The following is a 12503-nucleotide window of genomic DNA, read 5'->3' on the forward strand; positions in this document are numbered from 1 at the left end:
AATAATCTTTAGATATGTTCTATATGATGGCCTTGTAGAGAGATTTGCCACATGCAGCAAACCACTGTTATTTAAAAAACCAAAACATCCAAGCATTGCTCAGTGTCTGTTGATTTTACTCCAGACATATACCACATGGATTAACTGACAATAATCTTTAGATATGTTCTATATGATGGCCTTGTAGAGAGATTTGCCACATGCAGCAAACCACTGTTATCCAAAAAAACCAAAACATCCAAGCATTGCTCAGTGTCTGTTGATTCTACTCCAGACATATACCACATGGATTAACTGACAATAATCTTTAGATATGTTCTATATGATGGCCTTGTAGAGAGATTTGCCACATTCTTACTGATAAGCAATCACACAGGAGAAGTTGCTAGAGTTCTCATTAACCTCCTTGAAAAGAATGATATAGAATTCAAGGTTTCTGTGGGCAATCTTATGACAACATGAACAAATATGCAAGCCTTGATTAAAGAGAATAACCCCCTAGCAGTCTATGTTTAATGCTGTGCTCAGTTTGGTTGGACAATGTGCTGTGAACTGCTGTACTGAACTTTCTTTATTCTTTACCTTTTACACAGGAGCTTTATGTGTTTTCTCAGCTTCACCCCACCTGTGGAAGCACCTACACGATGTACTTGAAACACTAGGGTTTCTGATGATAAAGAGGTTACAAGATGGAGCATCCACTCAGACACAATGCAAGCATTAAAAATGATGACTCTGAAAAGCCTCAAGTGTGCTTAGAGTCAAGAAACCTTATGCTACAATTGGAACAGCTATAAACAGATATAATGACAGAATTATGGAGCATTATCCTGGACAGGTCTCACAAGACAAGTCATTCATTACAAAACTCTCAGATGTATGTCAGTACAGCTTCTTTTCTGCTAAAATCTCTCAAGACATTCATGCAGGATTTACAAGATACATTTCCCAAATATGAAGAAAAAGGTAAACAGTTTCTAGGATGTGAGACATATAAGATCAAGGAAAAGGAAGAGAAATACATGATGGGATGAAGGGGATGCTGAGAACAGTAATTTTTCACCCTCTACTCAATATAAAGTTCAAACATTCTTAACAATAAACTGTCATTTGCATTAGACAACAGAATATTGTCATATAAAAATGTCAGTTGAAAATTTGGATTTCTACAAACCATGCCTACAGAATACCTCCACAATGTCATTAAAGAGCTTATTAGTATGTATCCTACAGACTTGGAGAGTTGCAGAGAGGAAGAAATTGTTTAATTTGCCATCCTCTGCAAGGCATGGTTCATTATAAAACTATCAGAATCTAAAGAACAAAGTATGCTTTGAATTATATGCAACCAATCTTTGAAATCAACTTCTCCAGACGTCCTGATAATCTTAAGGATGTACCTGTACCTCATGTCAGGAAATTACTCAGGAGAAAGATCATTCTTGACACTAAAAAGGATAATGAACAGAATATATTTTGAATCAACAATGTGCCAAGATAGGCTAAATTTACTGGCACTTTTGTGCATAACGAATAACTTGTTAGAATCACTTGACATCAAACAGATCATAAAAATAGTCAGGAAGAAAGTAGTTTAACTAAGAACAAATGATACGATTTGCTACTACTGCTGGGCATACTGTGTGAATATCAGTGTGAGCTAAGCATATGTATGAGTTGCTTTTGTGTGTGTATGTTCACATGAATGTGTGAGTTGTTGAGTTTATGTATATATGGTTTCTTTCTGTCTATATGTTTTATTGTCCAAATGCAACTTTTGACTGTGTTAGAGCACCACTTTTACTATTCAAGATACATCTAATATTGTACATTAATGTGTAGACAAGTCTGGCAAATCTCTGGGTGTTATAAAACTATCAGTCCAAGGAACAAAGCAACCAATCATTGAAAATCAACTTCCCCAAACATCCTGATAATCTTAAGGATGTACCTGTACTTGATGTATAGCATAGGATGTATAGTACCTTTTCATAACATTATATAGAAAATAAATTTTTGTTTGGCTATATTCAGGGAATGTTCTCAAAATTTGTATGCAAGTCTTCTGTAGTTAATTAACATCCTTTTGGACAGAATGTGGATACCTATACACTTGTGTTAAGCCTTGCCATCTTGGAAGGAGAGTAGTAGTAGGAGAAACATGTCATCTCATAAACAAAGATGATGCACATTTGATAAAACACCCATGCATGTTAACTTGGAGCACCTGGAATATTAGCAGTGCTGCTTTAATAGGGTAGAACCTATAGATAAAGAGAAGTGTAAACTGTGGGAAATGACAGCAGAATTTAAAAGTAAATTAAAACTTTTGCATGTGAAAAATAGAGTGACTAATAATGACTTTCAAGAAGTTAAAACAGTACTAAAAGGTCTAGTACTAATGGATTTAACTCTAATAAGCAGTTTCTATTAAGTAACAAATATCAGCCTTCAGACTTTAACTTCTGCAGATAATGAACTAGAGGAGGGATGGATAATGAGAGGGACAGATAGGGTTGGAAAAGAAAAACATAAGGAGGTTATTATTATAGATGATTATTTAGCACATCATATAGATAGGTATTTAGTACACCATACAGATAGGACAGTCCCTGAATAAATATGGGTAAAAAGAATTAGATTATGCTATCCAGGGACAGGAGTGGAGGATATAACTGACAGAGCAAGTGATATAGTAAATGGTGCTAGCAGTGATGCAGTATTTGTTGTGCATTTAGTAGATAATGATGTAGGGAATGGTAGATCAGAGGAACTTATTGTTAAGTACAAGGCATTAACAAAGGCATTCAAAAAAAAGGGCCATAATAACTTAATTTTTGTCAAGGATACTGCCAAGACTTAACTGTGGAAATGAAATTATGAGTACTTGAGGGATGATATGGGAAATCTAATATCTGATGATCATGAGATGGGTTATTAAATAATATTTGTTCTTCAATTTTTACTAATGAAGATTTCATTAAGCAATATTCCTCATCCTGGACAGTTTCTAGATGGAAACATGATTTAACAATATGATCACATTAATTCCAAACTTTTAAGAAAAAAATTGGGAAGTTTAAAAAATTATAAAGCTCCTGAACAAAATAATATTTTCTCAGTTGTTTTGAATGAGGATAAGAATTGAATATGTGAGCCATTTGCTACTATTGTTTCTAAATCCTTGAATAGTAGGCAAGTGCCAAAAGATTGAAAGTTGGCTAATGTTGCTCCACTTTTCAAGAGAGGTGATAATAATTGTATCAGTAATTATAGCCATATCAGTCTTACATTTGTGGTAGGAATAGGTTTTTAAATTATGATTACATATGCTTTTCAGATATTTAATAGTTTAAATTTTTCTTTGATAGTCAGCATGATTTCGCTAAAGAAAAATATTGCCTTACTACACTTTTAACATTCTTTGAAGAAGTTACTACTTATGTAGATAAGGGTATGAGTTTGGATTTATTGTATCTGAATTTTTCAAAAATCACGTGACAAGGTGCTATATAAAAGGCTTATTGAAAAGTTATTTCTGTAGGTGTGGGGTATAGGTTGGCTTACTAGATAGAAAAATGGCTAAATGGAAGAAAGCAGAGGGTTGTTATAAATAAATTCAATCAAACTAAATTTATAATTAGGGTACCTCAGAACTCAGTGTTAGGACCTTTGCTCTTTTTTTATTTATGTCAATGGCCCAGCATGGCCAGGTGGTTAGGGCATTCGACTCGCAATCTGCAGGTCGCGGGTTCAAATCCCCGTCACACCAAAACCTGCTCACCCGGTGTCCGGACTAGGACGCCAGTCCTACTCCCGGATACTCACCTCCAACAGAATTTGGAGATGTGAGAAACACCATACGAAACTACATTTATGTGAATGGCACAGATGAAGGAATGGTCAATAGATTATTTAAATTTACTGATGGCATTAAAGTTTTTTGTGTTGCTGGCTGTGAAGAGGATGTTGCTGCTTTACAAAAGGATTTGGATTAATTGGCAAGTTGGGCAAATAGATGACAGATGGCTTTAATTATAACTCCTTAAATTTTCATTAATAAAAACTGAAGTAAAAGCAAAATTTAATAACCAGTCATCTCATAATCATCAGATACAAGCCTTCATTTATCATCCCTCAAGGGTCCTACCCCAATCCTAACATTTTGTTTACCCTTAATGTATTTAAAGAAATCCTTACTGTTAATTTTCAAATTTTCAGCCAACCTTTTCTCATACATCTCTTTTGATGTCCTAATTTCCTGTTTCACCAACTTTCTTTATCTTCTATAATCTTCTAAATCTCCAGTCATAATAGTCAATTTAAATTTCTTACATTTGTGATGCTTTTCTTTAATTTTGTCTCTTATATTCTTTGTGAGCCAACCTGGTATTTTACTTGCAGCTACCCTTTTCTTTCTTTAAGGAATATGTTTACCTTAAATATTAAAAAATCATCTTTAAAAATTTTTCACATTTGATCAGTTTCTTCAAATATCTCGGCTGCCCAATTCACAGATAATTCTTGTTGCATACCTTCATTAACAGCTGATATTTTAATTTCATTGTAAAGTTTCTTTTTAATTTCATCAGTATCACCTGGTGGTCTGCAACAAATTCCCACTAAAAGTATTTTCCCTATAAATCTGCTTATAGAAACCCAAGTGGATTCAATCTCCTTGCTGTTATCTTTGATATCCTCAACTTCAACAGGATGTAACTCAGATTTTACATATAAAGCCACTCTATCCCTATTAAATAGCCTGTAACCCTGTATTTCAAAGAAATTTCTGTCCACAAAATCATCTGCTTTTAACCATGTTTCAGTTATTCCCATTATATCAAAATCCTCCATTCCAACCAGTGCTCTAAAGATATCTATTCTATATCTTATACTTCTAGCATTACAATAGTAACAATTAAGCCTACCCTTACAACTACTTCTATAATCATTTCCTATGCTAAACTTTTCTCTGGCTCTTTTTTTTTTTGCATTTAGTTTATCATGGCTCTCACCACTGTCTAGTCCTAATATAAACTTTCCTTACAGCTGAGTTAATAGCCCTTGCAAACAAGCCAGCCCCTATCGTATTTAAATGTAAACCATCCATTTCAAAAAGATTCCTACTCCCATTAAACTGATACCACAATTCCAAACAGCCAATCTGCTCATCCTTACACCTAAGCCTAGCATTTAGCCCCAGTGACTTACTAATACATTCATCCCCACAATTAATTCTGGGCAGTATATCTGACAAAATTAAGTTATGGACATTTTCTTTAAATACCTTTATCAACCTCTTGTACTTATTAATTAGCTCCTCTAACCAACCTTTCCCTACATCATCAGCCGCTACATGCACAACAAAAACTGCATACATGCTAGCCCCTTTTATTATATCTCCTTCTCAGTCAGTTATATCCTCCACCTCTTCCCCCGGTTAACATAATCTAATTCTTTTCTCCCTATTTACTGCACATAACTATAACCACCTTAATTTTATCATCCATATCCTTCTTTGTCCCTTTTGTTTTCTTTCCCTCCAATAGTTCCTTGTCTGCACAAGCCAAGGGCTAAAATCTGTTGCTCAATAGAATAGGCTTATTACAATTAAATCCCCTACTTTTAGCCCAAATAGTACTCTAACTTCCTGGAAGACATTGTTAGCTGATGTATTCCTTGCATATAAAAGCTTAAGCTCCTCTTGAAAATTCCCTTAGTCTACACTTCTCTTTATCTATTGCCTCTAATTATGACAGCCTCCAACCTACAAACTCAACATACAAGTTGCACATCTTCATTACTGGCTACTGTAAAAAGTACATGCCAGTACAAAGTTCCCAAATAAAACCCACATTTGGAGTACTGTACTCAGTCTTGAGCTCCTTACCTTAAAAAGGACTTTGTATTGTTGGAAAGGGCACAGAGAAGTACTATTAGTGTGATACCAGGGATGAAAAGGTTATCATAAGCAGATAGGTTAATATTTCTTTATTTATTTTCTCTTGAAATGGAAAGAGTTAAGAGGGAATGTGATTTGTTTAACATTGTTAAGGAAATTCATAGTGTTGATGTATTTTGTTTTCATACTTAATGGTAAGAATGATAGGACTAGGATACACAGATATAAATTTGCCAAGATGAGTCATTTTCACCTAAGACAGCTTTATTCTTCTAACAGAGTGGTTGCCCTTTAAAATAGGTTGCCTTTAAATGTGCTAGATGTAGTAGATTTAAAGACATTTTAGGACTAGTTTTGAATTTTAGTGTTTAGTTTAATTTAGAGGATAGGATGGCCTGGATGAATCAAAAAGTCCCTTGAGAATGGTTTCAGCATATCAAAGATCTAAGCTTGAAAGCAAAATGTGTGTGTGTTTGTACACATTCAGAAGTCTGTTTGGTCAAATGACAGTTCAGGGATGGAATGTCCACTGATCCTACAAAAGATAACAGTGCTCAAGAACTGGCTTCAGCATGAAAAAAAAATTAGAAGCCCACCACTTTTTAAGTTCTACGTCTTTCTATCAACAACCTAGACAGCCACCCCTACTCACTCTCTGCATTGGTTATGTTGGATAAGAAATTTATGCAGATGCACAAATGCATGCAAGCATTCAAGTTTGTAAAGAATGCTTTGGATTATATACTATTGGTGGCTTATTCTCACTGAGACTGCCCATTCATCTTGGATACTGATTCCAGTGAAGGTAGGAATGAAGCAGTATATCAGAGATATAGGATGGCATAGAACGAATTAATGCCCAGTATTATTACCACTTTATCAAAGCTATATCTAGTAATATAGCTAATTTAACATTAATACTCTAACTATACATATTCATAGTCATAAAACAAAAACTTGAAAACTTATTATGCTTAAATGTACTGATTAATCAGTTGGGAAACCTTGCTACTAACAATATTTATCACCATAATCCAATTAATGTTTCTCAAGTTATATGATTCATATGTTAACATCTGTAAAAGAATGAAAAAAACTGTTTCCACATATAGTAAAATACTGTTAAATACTACTACTACTACTACCTTCTATGGTTGGAAATTCGTTATTTAAGTGGCGCATATCACTGAAATATCTAAAAAAAATTAAAAAATCAGGAGAGTATGTCTGAGCACAAGATAATAATGATACAAGAATACAACTGCACTGCACAGCATCACCAGTGTCAGAAGAATGAAAATACTGACAGATTATCTTACAAACTGATGAAAACATTTCTGTTCACTGAATGTTCTGATCCTCAAAATCATTGCTGTAGCAGTTATAATAAATCATTGGGCAGTGACATTTCAACTCTTGGATGGACTTAATAAACAAGTAATCAGGAATCCAAGGAAGAGCAAGTGAAAGATACCACAGATTACAGCAAGATGAAGTGTGACCATTGCAAAGGGATCTAAATAGCATCTAACACTTGTGTATTGAGATATAAGGCCAAGTGGTGTGTTCTACTCTCATTATGAACCATCAAAATGTTGTAGTAAACCTGTGATGCAACTAATGATCCCCAAAGCATTAAGGAAGAAGATACTTCAAACTCTCCAGAATTAAAGAACTGAGACCACCAGGGAGCATCAACTTCATACCATCAAAAAATGTGCAGAAGCAATGTTTCTGGATATATTCATGTAAAGACAATTGACTTTGAAACTGTACCACTAACAAGAGAAAAAAAATGGTTTAATCAATGAAAACTTTGACATAATTGTAAGTTCTCTATCAGAAAATATGCTCTGGATGATTGCAGAGATGTAAGGGTTATCTTACAGGGGCAGGTTAAGATCTCTTAATTTATTTTCTATCAAAAAAAAAAGGTAAAAGATGATCTTTGAAGTTCAAAATATTATCTGGTTGAGCAATAAGATAAAGGATAATGATTTCTTTGTGCTTCTGAAAGACAACCCAACAAGAGAACACAAGTTTAAGATTTGGAAGAAAACAGTCTAAGAACCACTTAAGACAATTTTATTTATCTAACACACTGACTGATTTATGAAATAAGTTTATGTTGTCAGCAGTCTGGATAGTGGAGGTTTGCACTTTACCAAAGTTCAGGTAGGAAATTGATGATTTCTTGAAAGTAAAGGGTGAGTTTCAAGTTTCAGGTTTTCAAATGTGGGGTATGCAAGGACAGTCTTTAAAGACTGAGTAGTTCCTTGTTGTCAATAGATTATGTTAATTGGTATATATTTTATAGAAATAATTTTAGTGTGCTACGAAAAGAACAGAAGTTAAATCATTCCTAGATGAAAATCATTTATCTCATACATTAGAGAAACATACTCATCAGTATTGGTACCATCTAGTATCATCAGCAAATATACAGTTCAGTAACCTAAGTAACAAAAATTCATTCTGCTTATTGTTATTACCATTTCACCCACCAAAAAGTCCTATCCTAAATATCAAAGCCAAAAGTAAATGTAACTCTTCCCACCTATGTACCTATCCAAGAAAAATGTTTAAATAATTAAAACTACAGATAGCACATACTTCATCATTAGGTAAACTATTTCAAAAATGTATTCCTTAACGAGAGGTATAATCCAAGACCAACTCTAGATCTAATCTTCCACAATTTCAGTACATAAACATATTTCTCTCCTCTCACTCAGAATGAAAGCATTTCCAAATATACCTCAAGTGCATTTCTTTTCACTTCTATCAAAGTTCATTTTCCATGCTCTAACACATTCAGTAAGACTAACCAGGCCTTTAACAGTTAAATATTTTTAACAGTATCAGTCTTTGTTGGCATTTTCAAATTTGATAATTTGCCTAAAATGTTATTCAGAATGTTTTAAAACTTTTTACTTTTTTCACTTTCCTTAGGTTTTCGTTTATCTTTTTTGGTATCGAGTTCTGGGGAATGTACCTTTCTCCATCCTCTTACGTTTTTTGTTGTTTTTTTTGGACTGATACTAATGACATCTTTTTGAATTTGGTAACTTAACTGTTTCTTCCTTTGACTGACTTGCTAAAATACTCTTTTAGCTTGGCGACCACGTGTCTGGAAAGGATTTAATGTCCAATTCATGTCTGGGATGTTCCTTACTCTTTAGTTGCTTTCATATTCATGGTCTTCCTTCAAGCGTTTTTTTTTTCTTGATAGTAAGTACATAGAACTTAACTTTAGAGCATTGGATTTGAATGCTTCAGCATCAAGAAGCATCATAAAAGTCATTTTTCAAGACAATTTACTGAATTTGAAGTTATGGTGAAGGAGAAGGCCCAAACTTTCCATGTTTTTTTGCAAATGAGGAAAAGGTTTCCACTGTCCGTGTTAATTTTTGACTTGTAATATATGAATATATAGTAAGTAACTTTAAAAAACAAATAAAAAGCACTGTGAAGAAGTCCTTGACCCATTAACCATGTCACTGCAACCTCTTCAGTTACCAAATTTTGGCAAGAAATTACATTATGTTGTATGATGGTTGTATTTCCTCTACTATTTTTTATTTGAATTTCCAGCATTATAAATTGAAAAATTCTAAACAAATATACATTATAAAATTTTAATTTTAACACATTGGCTGCCATGTGACCCGCCAGAGGGTCACATGGCACTATTAGTAATGTGCCTTACAACCCTCCGGTGGTTCACAGACCATATTTAAAATATATATAAAGTTTCTTTGTGGCCTTTGACTGTAGAATAATGATTGCTTCTTGGCACTTCATGAATGCTCTTGTTTGCATAATAATATTGTGATTTTGCTACCCTTCATGCAACACAAAACATTTGGAAAATAAAGCAAAATAACATTACCTATTATTCCATATCCAACATAGAAAATAATGCATTTTTCAAAGAGAAAATTATACAATACTTTGAAATTGGCTAAAAAAATAACAAAAATGTGTTTTGAAAAACTTTTTCACATCTAAAACAAACAAAAAAAATAACTTTATGAAAAAATATTTCACCTACAGAAATTTTATTTTACTGCCAAAATAGTAAATATTGTTAGTGGCTTTTATTGAAAATCAAACCAGTAGGCAGGATTCCATTCACATTTGACACAGCATGTAGAAACCTATTAGTCCTTTTGATTTTCTCCATACAACCATTACTTCTCTGCCATTGGGGTGTAGCATCCTGAGCATCATTTGCTTTTTTCCTGTTTGAAGCACCCCTGGTTTCATAGGATTCTAAAGTGTGTTTGATCACAGAAAATGTGTTTTGTGTTTGATGAATTTCTGATTCTTTGCACAATGATTCAATAATAGCTTGTTTGAATTCAGCAATCTGTTGGTCTTTTCTCTGAATTTCTTTGAAAATAAGTGCATTTATAATAACTGTATTCGAGAGATATTCAAATCCAAGTTTATGACACCATCAGACCGTTTTCCTAAGAATTATAATATACAATCACTTAGGACTTCTTGATTTCTATTATAAACCTGGTTAAATGTAGAGGTTCATATTGCAGTTGGCACCAGAATGTGAATTAACATGAGGCAGCAGCCAACATATTAATTACATTTTTCTTCCCATGTTTTACACTGCCTATCCAAGCTACATACACAAGTAAAAAATTAACTTGGAGAGTTGGGTCCTTCACATTCACAATAACCAAATTTAACAATTAATCTGTTTGTAATATAATGTTCTTATCCTATTAATGTCATAAGTAACTGAAAAGTGTTCTAGAAAACCAATTTTTTAATTAGTCCTTCTGTTTTCTCAGATTGCCTGGTATTGTTTATGAACTTTGAACGTGATAGATTAGGAAATTGTAAAGGTATTACGTAAAAAAATAACTTTTTTGGCTGTAACCCTTTCTTGATTACTTGCAGTTGCACAACCATTTAAGTGTGACGTGTTTAAACTATTTTATCAGTTTGTGTTACTATCTTAACCGAGTGGCAAAAAGGATCCATTAACTTCAAGTTCAATGTTATCCCAGCACAAGCAGCCTAGAATTTAGCAGAAAACAAACTAAAAACTAATTGCACTTTTTCTTTCCTATCATTATGACTTATCGCACTCTTACAAATACAAGAATTAATTCTATTGAATTTATTATTCTTAATTCTTAGAAGATATTCTGAAAGGGTAGGATTACACCACGTTATGTTAAGCGACCTCAGAATCTAATATTCTGCACCTTAATTGTGTGCGTGCGACTCTGAAGTTAGTGGATGAGCGCGCATGACTTAATAACTCTTATGAAAAGTTTCTAATCAAAACAATTAGCGAATGACATTTTAAAGCAATATGTAAATTTTTCTGCCCAAATTAAACTGATTATAAATTTACCTATAGCAACCATCCAAAAATAATCTCCTTAAATTATGATTATAAGAGTTTGTTTTGTTTTTTTAACTATAGCCACTTGTTGCTTACCGCCATACCATTTCTTAACTGCTCCTCGTGCAACATGTATGACACGAAATCATCTTTCGGCGCTGACTGCATTACTTTTATTGAGTTTGCCAGATTATGAAGTAGCTCTTTTATTCAAATCTTTGTATATGCTTTCTATTTGTCTAAAGAGTTTGCTCAACAGTTTCGATTTAATTACAAATATGTTACGACGATGTTAAGTTTTCCTCTTGTAAAAGTTAACTAAAGATTTTAACTATTAAATTAGAATTATATATATATATATATATGGTATTTGGTATTGTTTTAAATACCGTGTCGTATATGATAATTGCCAATCATAAACATGATTCATATTGCACAAGCCAATTAAATATGGCTCATCAGAAAATAGTATTGACGGAACTCAGAAATAGGTGTTATACAACACAATAATTGATATATAATGTAAATTGTTAACAATAATTTAATGTATGTATGGGCGAAATGCTGTCATGTTTCTTCTTACTAAAAACCCGTAACACAGAGCCAGTAAAGAAAGATTTGTAGAAAATTATTATCAGTTTTATTGTGATATAATGTCACACAAACTACCGATCAACAAACTGTTATTATCATTATCATTATTTAAAGTTACTGAGGTAGTTTTATACAAATCTCTTTTGAGAATATTTGTATAATTGTTACTGTTTGTTTAACTTTTTTCGTATGTACTTACGTGATTTTACAATTCTTTGTATTTACTTATGAGTTTTTAAAATTTGAAAAAAAATCGATCCTGGTTTTGCTAGTCACAAAGAATATTGAAATTTCAATGTTACTTACTTAAATACTATAATATATGGGAAAATGGGACGATTTAACCTTTTAAAGCTGTAGTTGCACATCTACCACGCCCATGATATTGTTACGTCTCCGTTCGTTAGTTAATTTTCCGTAATTTCGTTCGGACGAAACTTTAGCGACACAAGTCCTTACTTAATAAAACTGGTTTATTCTTTCTGAATATAACTTTACGATACACTTAATTTCAACATTCGCGCTAAAACAAACACTATAACGAACAAACGTTAACTTCAACAATACCCTGTGACTGCAGATCAATTACTCACTACCTACACACACATTGATTGATCCCGTCACGTTGTG

At 33.1% G+C, this 12503-nt stretch overlaps 1 protein-coding gene across 1 annotated transcript in view; it reads right to left on the reverse strand.

Annotated features, from left to right (window-relative positions):
* The window catches only part of LOC106471260 (CAD protein-like), a 78989-nt gene extending 67542 nt beyond the window's left edge, over window positions 1–11447 (reverse strand). Inside the window, exon 1 of the mRNA XM_022399868.1 lies at window positions 11376–11447. Within this exon, the coding sequence (XP_022255576.1) occupies window positions 11376–11447 (72 nt within the window). The remainder of the gene's footprint in view (window positions 1–11375) is intronic.
* Between the last annotated feature and the right edge of the window lie 1056 nt (window positions 11448–12503).

This window comes from Limulus polyphemus, unplaced genomic scaffold (genome assembly GCF_000517525.1).
Source record: "Limulus polyphemus unplaced genomic scaffold, Limulus_polyphemus-2.1.2 Scaffold4498, whole genome shotgun sequence".
In the NCBI taxonomy this organism is placed as follows: domain Eukaryota; kingdom Metazoa; phylum Arthropoda; class Merostomata; order Xiphosura; family Limulidae; genus Limulus; species Limulus polyphemus.